Source organism: Oncorhynchus mykiss, chromosome 5 (genome assembly GCF_057628025.1).
Source record: "Oncorhynchus mykiss isolate SJ-2025 chromosome 5, ASM5762802v1, whole genome shotgun sequence".
Lineage (NCBI taxonomy): Eukaryota > Metazoa > Chordata > Actinopteri > Salmoniformes > Salmonidae > Oncorhynchus > Oncorhynchus mykiss.
In genome coordinates, this window is record NC_143026.1 from 58,247,940 (window position 1) to 58,264,656 (window position 16,717).

The window sequence follows — 16,717 nt, forward strand, 5'->3', positions numbered from 1 at the left end:
AGTAACAATGTGTAAAAAGTCAAGGGGTCTGAATACGTTCCGAATGCACTGTGTATATTGAAAAAAAATATTTTGACTGGGCAAGTCAGTAATTTAGGAACAAATTCTTATTTACAACGACAGCCTACCCTTGCCAAACCCTCCCTAACCTGGATTTTAAAGTATTCAATGTAGTCCACTAGTTGGGGCTCCTATGGGTTGTAGCCTCAATGGTGCTGCCCATGCTGTCACAGATGCTATATGGCACAGATATAAAGATGAGTCCTCTATCTATCTTTATGGTCAACACTGCAATAGTCTTGAGGCAGTTGTTTGATGTCTTGAATGACATTCCTCCCAGTTGTCAAATCAGATAAAATTGTAATTGTCACGTGCCCGAAAACAACAGACCTTACAGTGAAACGCTTACTTACAAGCCCTTAACCAACAATGCAGTTTTAAGAAAAAAAGTGTTAAGAAAGTATTTACTAAAATAAAATAAATACAAAATAGAAAAATAACTAGTAATTAAGGAGCAACAATAAAATAACAGTAGCTGTTGTGTGTGCTGCAGATGGTCAACATAAACAGGGTAGGCCTATGCACAAAGCAAGTTCTCTCCAATTGGTTAAACAGTAAAATCATTGTATTTGATACATTTTAATAACTTTGAGCATGTAACAGTGCAGTCTAACAGTCATATGACTATGCTTTGTGGAGGCTGGGATGGACTATACATGGCTCTTTCAATAACCAATCAGTGCAACTTCCAGCAAAATATTCTGTTCAACAAGTGATATGCTTTGTGGAGGCTGGGATGGACTATACATGGCTCTTTCAATAACCAATCAGTGCAACTTCCAGCAAAATATTCTGTTCAACAAGTGATATGCTTTGTGGAGGCTGGGATGGACTATACATGGCTCTTTCAATAACCAATCAGTGCAACTTCCAGCAAAATATTCTGTACAACAAAAGTGATATGCATGTGCAATTTTTTTTATTATGTAAATTACAGTAAAGCATATTTGCAACCTTTTCCTTTTAGAAATTCTGTTATAGTAACCTGCCTATGTGTTATTTTTTTTCTCAGGTCTTGCACCTTTCCTTACTGTTTTGGGTGCTGTCTGACACACACCCTACCTAAAAGATAGTAACTCGCTTGCTCGTTACTGCCAGGCTCCAGCTACACCGAGGAAATACAACAATATTATCATAGAAACAGCTGAAGATTGATGGCATTTTATTGGAAATTGTAAGTATATTCTGCCGGCGGGACTACATTAGCTATAAACAGCTAACGTTGGCTAGCTAAGATTTATGTTCGACATGTTTTATTTTTGCGGCAAATTTACGTCTAGCTATGCTAGCAGCTAAGCTAACGTTAGCTAATTAAACGGGCTAGCCGTCCAATCTAGCTGTCGAGCTAGTTATTGTTCATGGTTTATTGAGGACCTTAGGTGCATGAAGTAGATTAAAAAAGATTCATTTGTATTTGTGATTACTAGCTAGCTACTTAACTGGTTGGCCGTGTCAATACGTTAACGTTAGCTTGCTCGTAACTTAGCTACGTTAGTTAGCTATCCTAGCTAACGTTTACATGTGTCCACTGAATTTGCATTACTACTTTACCCTTATAGCAAGTTCTCTGTAGCTAGTATTTCTGCTAAAGCTAACTAGATCGAAAGGGCTTGATAGACACAGCGTTATAACTAGTCAAATAGTTAGGTTATATGGGCTTTTGCCAAATGTTGCGATGGGTACCTTTTTTAGCTAGCTAGTAACGTTAACTAGCCTAATTTGAAGTAACTCAGTAGCTAGCTAGCTACTCTTGCATTGTTTCCATTGCACCGTAGTGATATATTTGCTTGCTATGTTTAAATGCTTTTAACTAATACATTTTCAGAGGCCTAACAACTTAAAAACATTTGATCTTACTGCTGTGAAAGTGGAAAACAGAGGAAGTGCCCATGCTATTCAAACTGAGTTCCCAGGTTGTAGTATTCATATATCCAACAGCATAACCAGAGTGAACAGTGAAACAAAACAAAAATGCAACTACTTGTTACTTATAGTGCTTTTTACATATTCAGGAAAAATGGTGGCTTTGATGATAAAATTGTAAAAACGCATCACAGATACTGGTCTGGATTGAATTGATTTAGTGTAGGGTAATTAATAGGCCTGTGAGTAGTGGTTGTGTAAGACTAAATGCAGTTCCTTATTGTTAGCAATTATGAGTCATGGTAAAAAAAAATGGTTTGGTAGCTGTGAGTGTTTGCATCTGCATCCTCATCATGACTGTATGTCTGCAGTGGCCACAGTTTCCACTATGATTTAGGCCGAGGCCTTACTTGACTTTGTTTGGGACTGATAGAATACAGTCAGCCGGATAGCAAATCACATAGTTCTACACCGGTAGCCTGTCTAGTTGAAATTGGCTATAAAGGGAACGTTATAAAGGGACCAGCAATTGGGATAGCTAGTGAACATTAATCTGTCAGTGTCACATCATGATTTATATGGCATTTGTAACATGCACAATTGCGTAAGTTAGATGTGAGTAAAAGGGTCTGGCCTAAATACTGTGTGAAATGTAACCGCACAGTATGTAGGCCAGGCTATAACAGCCAGACGGTCAGGGGGAGTTGGGTGTAAATTTAGTCATGTAATTGTAACCTCACTTTGGTGAAGGAGTCATAGCTAAGACAGAGGCTGTATTTTATCTAGGCTAGAAGTCACTGCAGGATGTGTCGCATCAGTCTGCGATGAAAGATGAAGTGAAAGATGAAAACGTAGACCTCAAATCTCTGATTTGAGTTCCATGTAATTCAAACTATTGTGCCTTGTCTTACAGTAACCATATTTCCAATGTCCAGTTATTATGTGAGTAAAGTCATACCAACAACAACAACAACAAAATCACGCTCATGGTGATGGAATCAGGAAGTGCCGATGCAATTTTATAAATGTTGACAGACAATTTGTTCATTCGACATGGTGCGATCTTTTTGTGTCGGTAAACTGAATTATGTGACAAATTGCGGTGGAAGCGATTTTCTGCGCAATTGTTGATAGAATAACCATGTTGAGGTAAATTTGCAGTCACGCAGTGCTATGTTGTGTGGCCCTCCCACTACGACTTGAAAAAGCATGTCCAGTTTATTAGGCTACAGATGCTACAAATAATAATGAACTTCACAGGGTGGTGAAAGTGCACGGTGATGAGCTTGATGCTCTTTTCCAATAAATATCCAGGGTGTTAATTTGTATGCTAGTAACATGATGATCAGTGCTTAGCTGCCAATTAACAAATACACATGATCTTTCTCTTTTCCAACTCACCATATAACCTAACCTATCCAGTGTCCACTTTATCAGCAAACTGTTGTCTAGAGGGCATACGTGAATACCAGATTGGACAAGTTTGCCATTTATTGCAACAGTTTGTGTGACAAAACCATCAATATAGTGAAAAATGCTATAGAAACGCATTGAATTTGTTTTTGAATTTGTTTTTTTAATGTGTACTAACTTTACGTCATCACACACAGCCTTGTATCCGCAGCAAGTCAGCTTGGTGGAAACAAACTTCTTGTGGGAAAACGTGCATATTAAAAAAACAAAGTGGACTTTTATAATATTTGCATGATAATCTGTTGCATATAGGATGGAAACCTAACTATTGATGTCAATGGAAGATTTGTGTGGAAGTTGACCTCGGAAGGGCGGCAGGTAGCCGAGCGGTTAAGAGCGTTGGGCCAGTAACCGAAAGGTCACTGTTTTGAATCCCTAAGCCGGAAAGGTGGACAAATCTGCCGTTCTGCACTTGAGCATGGCAGTTGACCCCCAACAACAACTGCTCCCTGTGCGCCGAGGATGTCGATTTAAGCGAGCCCCCCCACACCTCTGATTCAGGTTGGGTTAAATGCAGAAGACACATTTTGGTTGAATGGATTCAGTTGTGCAACTGACTAGGTATCCCCTCTCCCTCAATTGCCCTATTTCAAGTAGTTGTAGTTTATGGACAAGGCTGCACTGCATTCACTTATCTATTTGGTCTTGTGTTGTTAGATCACATGCAGACATAGCCTACCTATTACACCATTTTGTTTTGTCCAGAAGTATTAAAGGAAATGACAGATGGCCTTCTGCTACTGCATTTTGAGTGGAACCAGAGCAGTCCCAGGCAGTGACCGCAATGTCTATCATCCTTCCCCGAAACACATAGGAATATTTCTCTTCTTGGTGTAGATTAGTATATAGTTGAATTTATAAGAGGGTACTTTCCCGCTGTCTGTCAAACACTGACTGAGGAAAAGCCCCTGTTGTTCCATTGTCACCTGTTACAGCCAATTCCCAGGCTTAACACACACACATAGCCTGGGCCATTCAAATCAAATTTATTTATATAGCCCTTCGTACATCAGCTGATATCTCAAAGTGCTGTACAGAAACCCAGCCTAAAACCCCAAACAGCAAGCAATGCAGGTGTAGAAGCATGGTGGAAAGGAAAAACTCCCTAGAAAGGCCGAAACCTAGAGATGAACCAGGCTATGTGGGGTGGCCAGTCTTCTGGCTGTGCCAGGTGGAGATTATAACAGAACATGGCCAAGATATTCAAATGTTCATAATTGACCAGCATGGTCAAATAATAATAATCACAGGCAGAACAGTTGAAACTGGAGCAGCAGCACGACCAGGTGGACTGGGGACAGCAAGGAGTCATCATGCCTGGTAGTCCTGAGGCATGGTCCTAGGGCTCAGGTCCTCCGAGAGAGAGAAAGAGAGAATTAGAGAGAGCATACTTAAATTCACACAGGACACCGGATAGGACAGGAGAAGTACTCCAGATATAACAAACTGACCCTAGCCCCCCAACACATAAACTACTGCAGCATAAATACTGGAGGCTGAGACAGGAGGGGTCAGGAGACACTGTGGCCCCATCCGATGACACCTCCCGGACAGGAAGGTGATAACCCCACCCGCTTTGCCAAAGCACAGCCCCCACACCACTAGAGGGATATCTTCAACCATCAACTTACCATCCTGAGACAAGGCCGAGTATAGCCCACAAAGATCTCCGCCACGGCACAACCCAAGGGGGGGCACCAACCCAGAGATTGCAACACTGTGAGGGTGTTTCCTGCTCCTATTTCATGTGGTGTATGTTGCTACATTCGCCACAGCCCTACTCTGATTGGTAACTCACCCACTGAGTACACCCCTCTGGCTATTTTCATTCTGTGAAATCCTTGTTCAGGTCGAAGACATCGGTTGTGACTTTTTTGAAACTGGCCACAAGACCAAATGATGCCTTAGTGACGGGCCGGTGGTGGCACGGGCATGTATGTGAACAAAATATATAATTTGAATGTTACACATGTCCATTTTGAATCAGATACAAGGATACGTGCAGATTTTAGGCAAATTCGAATGACTGTTTTGTTAGGTTTGTTTTTGCTTCCGGGAGCATAAATCAACTGAGAACCTCTTCCTCATTGTTTTCACATGTCAGGTGAGAAAGTGGCAACACTAGGCGCACAGTGTTTCTATCTCTGCAGACTAGCTAACCAGTACCAGCATCATGGAGTAGACTATCTTATACTCTGGAAATCCGCAACAAACTAAGAAGTGATTAGCCTCTCTGTCTGTCCACTCATGTTGCAACAGATGCATTTCCATCATATCATCCATACTTCTTGTGGTGAGTCTTTTTTTATTGTTGGTTGGGTTGTTTTGTTTCGGTGCGTTTGAGAGCACTGCTTGTACAAGAGAGGTTTACACAGCAGACTTTTGTATTGGCATCTATCTTGATATTCAAATCATTTCTAATGGAAAAGAGGAGTTGATACGCACTAATGGGTCACAGCAACATAGCAGCAGAAGTGTTTTTTTTGTCTACAGGCTCAGACATGCTTGTGAAGTGAATCATAGTTCGCCACGTGATTACATAAAGACAATGATTTATTGGAGTGAACCATTTGGTTGTTTCCTGATAGTCATGCTCACGTTGCATAAGGTTTGCCTAATATTAATCATGTGAAACTCCCTTTGGTATGTGATGAGACAGTCGAAATTATGTTTCTTTCCACTCGTTACGCATCAATAATGGAATAACATCTAGCCCAGGGTTTCACTTTTGCAGCTGAAATGTGGCTATTCACTTACGGTAACCTGTTCGTACACAGCAACAAGAAGCAGTCTCTCCCCATTGAAGCCCCAAACTTCCTGTTTTCAGATGAGCGCTTTTTATTGGACAGAGGAAGGGTCTTAAAATAGCCACTAAGTAACTCATCAGCCTGCTGGCATTTAGTGAACACGACTGCTGCTGGGGGATATCCCAACGCTCCCAGACCTCAGTGAAGACAACAGGGGAGTCTCATTGACGTCCTGCTGGTTTTGTCCTTTACTGAAAGGGCAGACAGGTGAATCTGCTGCACCCTTGCTGCTTTTAGCTGGCCATAGCATAGTTAGGTAGTTAAAGCAAATTTGGATGTTTTTTCTTCCCACGGGATTAATCTGTTTGCTCTTTGGGTTTGGTGTATGCAGTTGACTGTTCTCTTTTGTCTTTTCAGGTCATACCACGTACTGAATGTTCATGATGTCTGAACATTTAGAAGAAAATTGATGGTCAGAAGAGTTTTTGATTCCAGTGGAATTTGTCACATCTTTTGCGTCACTTTGTTTTCGAAAAGAAAACGCACTGAAGGATCTACCTTTTTATTTGAAAGGGAAGGCGTTTTGTCGAAGCCATTGTGCTTCCCCTAGTGACCTCTGTGGGTTACAATGCCTGTACAAGCGCCGCAATGGACGGAATTCCTGCTGTGTCCCATCTGCACCCAGCTGTTCGAGGAGAGCGTCCGCAAGCCCATCAGCCTGGGCTGTGGACACACCGTCTGCAAGATGTGCCTGAACAAGCTGCACCGCAAGGCCTGCCCCTTCGACCAGACGGCCATCGCTTCCGACATCGAGCTGCTGCCTGTCAACACTGCCCTACTGCAGCTGGTGGGAGGACAGGTGAGACATAATCTAGGCTGGGTATGTGCTACTTAGATGAGATGCTAGGCAGGTACAACTCGGGTACTAATCAGGTGAGACAGGCTAGGTAGGTGCTACTCATGTGAGAGGCTAGGTAGGTACTACTCAGATGAGATGCTAGGCTAGGTACTCACTCAATGTCACGTTCACATTCATAAGATTATGAATATTGTTACTGTTGGGACAGGTCCAATGTAAATGTGCGGACAATTGCCCCCCTTATTCTCTCCCCTATTCTCCTAATGACAGTTTGTATCACTTGATGAGGTGAATGTAGGTTATGTTAATGTAGCGTGGGAACGGTACTCAATTGTTTATGCTCATACATGGACTGGTGATGACTGACAAACAAAATATCTGGTTTGGAAAATTGGTATTCTTTCATTTGTCTTGTTGTGTAGTAGCAGTTTACCCGATTCTGGATTGGGACAGATTTATTCTGCTAGTCAATGCAATTTTCCCATTACATTTAGAGACAAAATAACTTTCACTTGTCTTTATATTATTCTGGCTGTTGTACCTAAGTCTTAAAGGGTTCATATTTTGAGTCTTGTGGGAGAGCTACAGTGCATTCGGAAAGTATTCAGACCCTTTACTCAGTACATTGAAGCAGCTTTGGCAGCCATTACAGACTTGAGTCTTGAGTATGATGCTACAAGGTTGGCACACCTGTATTTGGGGAGTTTCTCACATTCTTCCCTGCAGATCCTCTAAAGCTCTGTCAGGTTGGATGGGGAGAATCGCTGCACAGCTATTTTCAGGTCTCTCCAGAGATATTAGATTGGGTTCAAGTCCGGCCTCTAGCTGGGGAAACTTAAGGACATTTAGAGACTTGTCCCAAAGCCACTCCTGCGTCGTCTTTGCTGTGTGCTTAGGGTTGTTGTCCTGTTGGAAGGTGAACCTTCGCCCCAGTCAGGTCCTGAGCGCTCTGGAGCAGATTTTCATCAAGGATCTCTCTGTACTTTGCTCCTTTCATCTTTGCATCGATCCTGACTAGTTTCCAGTCCCTGCCGCTGAAAAACATCCCCACAGCATGATGCTGCCACCACCATGCTTCCCCGTAGGGATGGTGCCAGGTTTCCTCCAGACGTGACGCTTGCCATTCAGGCCAAAGAGTTCAATCTTGGTTTCATCAGACCAGAGAATATTGTTTCTCATGGTCTGAGTGTCCTTTAGGTGCCTTTTGGCAAACTCCTAGCGGGCTGTCATGTGCCTTTTACTGAGGAGTAGCTTCCGTCTGCCCATTCTACCATAAAGGCCTGATTGATGGAGTGCTGCAGAGATGGTTGTCCTTCTGGAAGGTCCTCCCATCCCCACAGATAACTCTGGAGCTCTGTCAGTGACCATCTGGTTTTTGGTAACCTCCCTGACCAAGGCCCTTCTCCCCCGATTGCTCAAGAATGATCAATGGTACCAGGATGCACCTGAGCTCAATTTCGAGTCTCATAGCAAAGGATTTGAATACTTATGTAAATTAGGTATTTCTGAGGGGTTTTGGCCAAAGTTTCTAAAAACCTGTTTTGGCTTTTTCCATTATGGGCTATTGTGTGTAGATTTGAGAATTAAAAAAAAAAAACACAAAAAAGAGAAAAAATATAAATTTCAGAATAATGTAACAAAATGTGGAAAAAGTCAAGGGGTTTGAATACCTTCCGAATGCACTGTCAGTTTTTTTTCCCTGTACAAATTGAAGCCGAACATTGTCAAAACCATTTATCAGTTTGCCTTTCAGGGCCACAAAAAGGTGGTATGCTATCTATCAGTTTCTGCATGATGATCTGTTTGATGTATCAATATCTGTCACGCACAAACAGTCAGTGAATCCCCACTGCTCATTACAATACCACTGTGTCATATTTGTGAGATTTGATCAGAAATATGATACTAGCTTGCAGCTGGTTAGGCTGGTTAGGTGTTTTCATAACTCAACCAATGTTGCACAATAGCTGTTTTTTTTATTTTACCTTTATTTAACTAGGCAAGTCAGTTAAGAACAAATTCTTATTTTCAATGACTGCCTAGGAACAGCCTGTTCAGGGGCAGAACGACAGATTTGTACCTTGTCAGCTCGGGGATTTGAACTTGAAACCTTCCGGTTACTAGTCCAATGCTCTAACCACTAGGCTACCCTACCGCCCCAACTGTCATGAGATGTTTACTGTCCCCAGCGGTTGTTTTATTTAGCTACTGTGACGCATTCGAAGGGATACAGGAAGGACTACTGTTAGTCACAATGTCACAAAGATGAACCTCTGAGAAGGTGAGATGGCCTGAGAGACCACAACTGAGAAGGAAGGGCAAGGAGAGAGTGCACACATGAAAGGTGGGAGGCTAACATGGATCCTGAAGCAGGATTCTGTAGCGCGTGGTCTGGGACTCAGCACACTGTGTGACAGCCATTCTGATTTTTATATATCAGCCTGTTGAAGGAATTCTAAATTCCTCTGTATTATTTCCCAATCAGAATTTAATACTCTGTCAATGCATTCGAAGGGTTTGTAAGACCCTTAATTTATAAGAATGGACAGAGCCCCGGTCTTAAAATTCAGGTAACAGCGTTTAATTCAAGAGAGTACTGGTTACATACACATTTTTCCACAGGTTATAAACTGAAAATGACGTCAGCGTTTTCTAAATGTTCTATCTCTTCATGACACGGGTAGAGAGGCCCTATAGTTCTCGAGCCTTCCCTCCTCGCCTGAAGCCAAGGTCAGTCAGTATAAATCGGCATTCTAGACAGTCTGGAGATAGTCCGTCCCTGCCATCTGGAGATAGTTCATTCATTTGTACAAAGGAACAGACCGTCATTGTTACTAAACTCCTGACAATATTATATACAATTGGGAATGGGAGCAGGAGACAAAATTCATTATGTACAGTACATAATAGCATTTGGACTAGTCAGTCCTGATTGAAATGTATACATTATTAGTCATCATTGATAAAAATTCCCTTAACACAGCCCACCGATGTTGTGGTCAGAGTTTCCTCTAGTTTTCAGTTGTCGTGCTTATGGCTGTAGCTGTCATGACAATTGATCATCCGGGAATTGTCATGCAAAAAAAACTGCCGGTCTCATGGTAATTGACCGTTAAATGCTAAACGTGTTTATTTTAATGAAGAGCTTCCCAGCACAGCCTACAAGCCACTGATGCAGACCTTTTGGAACATTTTACATTCTAAAAAGTGTAATGAATCCATTTAATATAGCCTACACCATCACAATAAAGCCATTATTTATGTTAGGCAGGTCTAAAGAAACATTATGATGTAAAGAAAATGTAGCCTATTTCAGAAGAACCGAATAGCAAATTCTGAGTCGTCCTTAAGTTAGGCCCTGATCTGGCTATGCCATATGGCTTTGGGCTGCACTAGTTCATTTAACAGACCAATATTTGCTTATAATTCCTGTGGCATTATTTTATCTGTTTTTATAGTAAGAAGAATATAATTGAACATAGCTGAATAAAATGGAAAGTTTTTTTCCCCCCAAACGATTTCCAAAGTAATGCGCACATTAATAATGTGCGCATTCTGTGTTGAGCAGTTAACAAAGTGATCATTTGAAACATGTCCTCCCATATGCTTAATTTAGAGTTATTCATGCAACTTTAGTTGTGATACAAACCTTAGGCTCTATGTTTCTATCTCTAATACATTTTAAGGCTACATGATGCGACTAATGATTTTTAAAAAGTTCCATGAAAGGCATGCACTGCTCTGTTTCTTTTGCATGCTGCACACAGTTCATCACTCTCATTCACAATTTGACAAGCACTTGGTAATATATTCTTAATTTAATCTTGTCTTTTACACACGGCCTACTAATATACAGTTGAAGTCGGGTTGCGTGAGCATTGCGGATGCTATATAGATATGCGGTGTTCATGCCTACAAAGTTCTGATTGGCCTATTAGGAGTGGTTGAATAAGGTTTCTGCAAATATAGGACACAAGGGGCGTATCCAATAGTGAGATGTCGACTGAAAGAGAACACTTTTGTACGTGTCGTGCGCACACACACACACTGACCCAAACACACGCTAAAAAGAATTACCCTTCAACTAAAACAAATACACAGGAAGTCTTACACCCTCAGCAGTTAACTGGAAAAAGTTTTACCCCTTCCCCTTTTAATGCAAATTTTGCCTTTTAGAATGGGAGTGTGTGTGTGCATGAAACTGCACTCGTTTGCAGAGAAACTGAAAGCAAACCTTTGAGCTCCAGTTCGAAGGCTGTTTGTTTGGGGTCCAGTTACTTTTCAAAAAGAGATGTAAGCTAAAAAAAAATACGTAACCTCTGGTAAAAGGGTGTGCCACCATGTTTCATAAATCAACCACCATGCTAGTTGACCTCACTTCCTCATCGGTTGATAAGTTCCCATAGGGTGTTTAAATGAAGTGCTGGTTTGCCCTGTGTTGAAGGCACTCAGCATACTATCTCCATGTGACAAGGAAAAATACTGTTTTATTATGGCCCAAGTAGCTTTGGCAGAGGTAGTATGTGACCGATGTTATGTAACACAGAAAACACTGCCTTACTGCCAACTCCTTGCCTTTGCTACTCTCCACAGTCCTCAGTTCAGATCCTGCTCTTTGTACTCATGGGATATGAATGAATTCACTAAAAGTAGGCCTACACAATGTGTACACATTAATAGATATCTATAAATAGAAGGGGGGCTTTTGGATTTCAAAATGGGAGCAGGCACAGCCAGCAACTGCGGCTGGTTGAGGGTTTGCTGAAATTATGATCTAGAACTTTCCTGCAGCTGGGAGTGCTTGGTGGAGACCTGCATGTCATGTTGGGAGGGATGACGCACGTGTGTGTGTGTCAGAGTTCCTCTTCCTTGGCAAACCCAATGACTCAGCAAACACTGATACTCATTTGCTCCCTCCTCTTACAGCTGCCAAACATCAGAGGTTTGATGGATTGAGGGGAGGGAGAAAGGGAGCGGGAGAGAGGGAAAGGGTGGGTGGGTGCCACACTGGCAAGTCCCGAATCATGACCATCATTAGTAGCTGACCAAACTTGCTAATGGACGGTCACTAATGGCCTGGTACTCAGCACTCTATTGTCCCTCTTATCACTCTGACAGCAATGCAAATGCGATCAAATCAAATCCTATAAGCCCATGTTGCACAACATTTCTATAGGTAATGTGATGCAATTGTGTGATAAAACAAATTTGATGGCCTCTATTAAAAAGAAGATTCCATCAGCTTTCTATTGGCTACCCCTACTATATTTATTTGAAAACTTTCCTAATACTAAGCACATTGCTTACAACTGGAGTAGCCTACCTGGCTGGCATGAAAACGACCCGCGGGAAAAGCGTTCTCCAAGTGCATACAGATTACATGTCTTTTTCCCCCCTGCCCCTGTTCTGACAGGTGCATGATAATGGCCCGTTCTAAATCAAGACAAATTTCACACATAATATTTAGTATATTTTATAGACTAGATTAAATTGAGAATGGTCTGATGGGTGAGAATATTATAATTGATGCCCAATGTGTGGTAAGAAACAGCATGTGCTGTTTAAATAGTTGAATGCATCACGTAGCCTAGCCCATACGCCTAGATGTTTTGATAAGGTTCGTATCCCAACTAAAGTGTCCAAATAACTCTAAGCATAGCCTATAGGCCTAGAACTCCTGGGACAGAGTTGGAGAGCCCAACGCCTACAGAGCCTAGTGAAACGTGTTCTTACAAGCCCAGTCATTGCACAATCGCGTTAGAAACCAGTTTGACTGGCCACAGTTTAAAAGAGGTCTCGTGCAGCTATTGATTGCTCAATTCTTAAATTTAAGCACATTAATCCGCTTTACAACCGGTGTAGCCTACCAGGCTAATTCGTAAATTTCACCGCACGTACCCTCTATTTGCTATTCGAGAGCAAGCTACGGATGTTGTTTTTTTGGCAGGGCCATTCTGAATCAATAAATAATTCCACACATAGAGTTGAAGTCAGAAGTTTACATTCACCTTAGCCAAATACATTTAAACACCGTTTTTCACAATTCCTGACATTTTTAATCCTAGTAGATATTCCCTATCTTAGGTCAGTTAGGATGACCACTTTATTTTAAGAATGTGAAATGTTTCATTCAGCTTTTATTTCTTTCATCACATTCCCAGTGGGTCAGAAATTTACATGAACTCAATTAGTATTTGGTAGCATAGCCTTTAAATTATTTAACTTGGGTCAAATGTTTCGGGTAGCCTTCCCCAAGCTTCCCACAATACGTTGGGTGAATTTTGGCTCATTCCTTCTGACAGAGCTGGTGTAACTGAGTCAGGTTTGTAGGCCTCCTTGCTCGCACACGCTTTTTCAGTTCTGCCCACAAATTTTCTATAGGACTGAGGTCAGGGCTTTGTGATGGCCGCTCCAATACCTTGACTTTATTGTCCTTTATCTTCTTATGGCTGCATCCCTTGTTCTCAATTTCTGCCTGGAGACACCCTAATCTAACTGCCTGTAGCTCAGCCCCAGAGGCAAGGATATGCATATTCTTGGTATCATTTGAATGGAAACATTCTGAAGTTTGTGGAAATGTTAATTGAATGTAAGAGAATATAACAATAGATCTGATAGAAAGAAAGAGCATACGTTTTCTGTCTTGTTGTTGTAGCATCTTTCTAGAATAGGATGCTGGGGATAATTTTGATGGATAACACGAGGGCAAGTGTAGTTGTGCAAAGTTTCAGACTGATAACTTCAGGAATGGGTGAGCTACATGACATTTAGCATGAAGTCACAGAGGTGTCCCACACAAGTTGCCCAAATGTACCCAAGTGGCCGAATTGGTGAAATGATATAACTATATACAACAGTGCAAATAACTATATACAACATATCAAAAAGCAATTCTAACACACAAATGTTTTTATAAAAATGTTTTTAAAAATGTTTAAAAAAAACGGGGGTAGACCCTCAGTCCTCTACACAATATTTTGCTGCTGGTGCCATGTCCCATAGCAGTCTCTTTCTGCTGTAAAGCAGAGGCAAACTGAACAAGTGGTGCAGGTGATGGGGAACTTCATGCGACACAGAACACAACGACTCCTCCATGCTGTGCCCTTTTGGCCCTGAGGCACATTCATGCCTGCAGTTATGAACTTTGGCATATGAACACCCCTGGAGGCAGAGGTAGAGGGGGCAGAGGTAGAGGGGGCAGAATGTGATGTAGTGGACTTCGTGCTATAGCCAGCAAGCTCCTGGTTGAGCAGCTCCCTGAAAGGCTAGCTGTGATATGGGGGGCTGTACATTAATATAGTGTATCATTTTTTTTGTCCCTTAAATTCAGTCCGTTTATATGCAGTGTCTCTCTCACACACACACAATGGAAATGGAAACTATATTTAAACGTGTGTGTTGTGACCATGGTGTGTCTGTTTTGTCTCCCCAGGTGCCCAAACGGCAGACTACCACCTTGCTGACGGGGCCAGAGGACATAGCCCACTATGAGGAAGCCAGTGATTGTGTGGAGGAGCTGGCTCTGTACCTGAAACCACTGAGCAACAGCAGAGGTCAGTCAGACACCACCTCATCCTGCTCACCGTCACAACCATGGCTCATTAATTATGGGAAAAGCTTCTATTCACCCTGCATTAATTTCTCAACATATCATATTTAATAGCATCAGATTCACACACTCTCCCTTTGTATCATGACAATCCACATTCTATTCTAGTGCACTAGTTTTCAGTGCCTGTGAAGAAGTATTTGCCTCCTTTCTGATTCTCTATTTTTGCTTGCTTTTGATACTATCAGATCTTCAACCAAAACCTAACATTTGATAAAGGGAACCTGAGTTTACAAATAACAGAAAAATGGATACTTCAAAGTTATGCAACACCCAATCCCCCTGTGTGGAAAAAGTCATTTCCCCGTTACACTCTAACTGGTTATGCCACATGTATCTACAATGACTGCAACCAAATATTTCCGGTAGTTGTTGATCAGTCTGCACCTGTACATAGTCCATCTATAATTTAGCCCAAACAACTACCTCTTTCCCTACTTTATTTATTTATTTAGCTCCTTTGCACCCCATTATTTCTATCTCTACTTTGCACATTCTTCCACTGCAAATCAACCATTCCAGTGTTTTACTTGCTATATTGTATTTACTTCGCCACCATGGCCTTTTTTTTGCCTTTACCTCACTTGCTCACATTGTATATAGACTTGTTTTTCTACTGTATTATTGACTGTATGTTTGTTTTACTCCATGTGTAACTCTGTGTTGTTGTATGTGTCGAACTGCTTTGTTTTATCTTGGCCAGGTCGCAATTGTACATGAGAACTTGTTCTCAACTTGCCTACCTGGTTAAATAAATAAATAGATAAATAAAGTCTCTCACATCGCTGTGGAGAAATTAAGGCCCACTCTTGCATGCAGAACCGCCTCGTCAAAGTCCAGACCTAATCCCAATTGAGATGTTGTGGTAGGACTTGAAACCAGCAGTTCATGCTTGAAAACCCACAAATGTCGCTGAGTTAAAGCAGTTCTGCATGGAAGAGACGTGAGAGCCTGATTAACAACTACAGGAAGCGTTTGGTTGGGGTCATTGCAGCTAAAGGTGGCACAGCCAGTTATTGAGTGTAAGGGGGCAGTTACTTGTTCACACAGGGGAATTGGGTGTTGCATTGCTTCTGTTTATGAAATAAATCAAATAAGTATATAATTGTTATTTGTTCCCTTTATCTAATATTAGGTTTTGGTTGAAGATCTGATTGCATTCAGTATAGAAAATATGCAAAACTAGAGAATTATTTTTCACAGCACTGTATTTCGGGAATAGCTTGGCATATGGTATAAACAGTGTATTGAATGGTGCTTCTTCTCTCTCCCCCTCCTCACAGCCTCACACTTTCCTCTCATCCTTATCCATTTGCTTTGATCCTTGTGTATTTACTTGTTTCGCAATTCCTCCCTTACTGTTGCACTGCTTCTAAGTTGCGATGGATACAACCCCAGCCTCTCTCTCACACTCCACCCCCCTTCTTCTCTCTCCGGGTGTAGGGTTGAGCACCAGCGGTGCACAAAGCTCTCTGAGCCGGCCCATGCAGAGGAAGCTGGTGACCCTGGTGCACTGTCAGCTGGTGGAGGAGGAGGGCCGGGTGAGGGCCACGCGGGCGGCCAGGTCCCTAGGGGAGCGCACTGTCACTGAGCTCATTCTGCAGCACCAGAACCCACAGCAGCTCTCCTCCAACCTGTGGGCTGCAGTCAGGGCAAGGGGCTGCCAATTCCTCGGCCCAGGTAACATACAAACAGACAGAAGCGCAAGCGCAGGCGGGCAAAATGGCGAGCAAGCCACTCATACACATACACACACGGCCCAAATGACAAATGTTTCAATTACATCCGCCCTGAACGACTGAGAAAATGAATGCTATCGGAAGCATGTGAAAATATTATGCATGTGTTGTTGTTGTAGCGATGCAGGAGGAGGCTCTGAAGCTGGTGCTGTTGGCTCTAGAGGACGGCTCCGCTCTGTCCAGGAAGGTCTTGGTGCTGTTTGTGGTCCAAAGGTTAGAGCCACGCTTCCCTCAGGCCTCTAAGACCAGCATAGGCCACGTGGTGCAGCTCCTCTACAGGGCCTCCTGCTTTAAGGTAGGTCTGACTACCTACAAACATACACCTAAACACGGTTCTAAGACCAACATGTGCCATGTGGTGCAGCTC

General features: G+C 42.3%; 1 protein-coding gene across 4 annotated transcripts in view; it reads left to right on the forward strand.

Moving 5' to 3' along the window:
• The first annotated feature begins 685 nt into the window (after positions 1-685).
• rc3h1a (ring finger and CCCH-type domains 1a) overlaps positions 686-16,717 on the forward strand; it is a 29,630-nt gene continuing 13,598 nt past the window's right edge. For 2 of the 4 annotated variants that reach the window (XM_021603435.3, XM_036977915.2), the window contains exons 1-5: positions 686-1,234; positions 6,561-7,002; positions 14,435-14,555; positions 16,055-16,291; positions 16,470-16,645. In XM_021603435.3, coding sequence (XP_021459110.2) covers positions 6,772-7,002; positions 14,435-14,555; positions 16,055-16,291; positions 16,470-16,645 — 765 coding nt within the window. In that variant the 5' untranslated portion in view covers positions 686-1,234; positions 6,561-6,771. Of the gene's footprint in view, positions 1,235-5,485; positions 5,690-5,976; positions 6,411-6,560; positions 7,003-14,434; positions 14,556-16,054; positions 16,292-16,469; positions 16,646-16,717 lie in introns of those variants that run through there. The other 2 variants (XM_090235326.1, XM_090235325.1) reach the window with 2 other exon arrangements.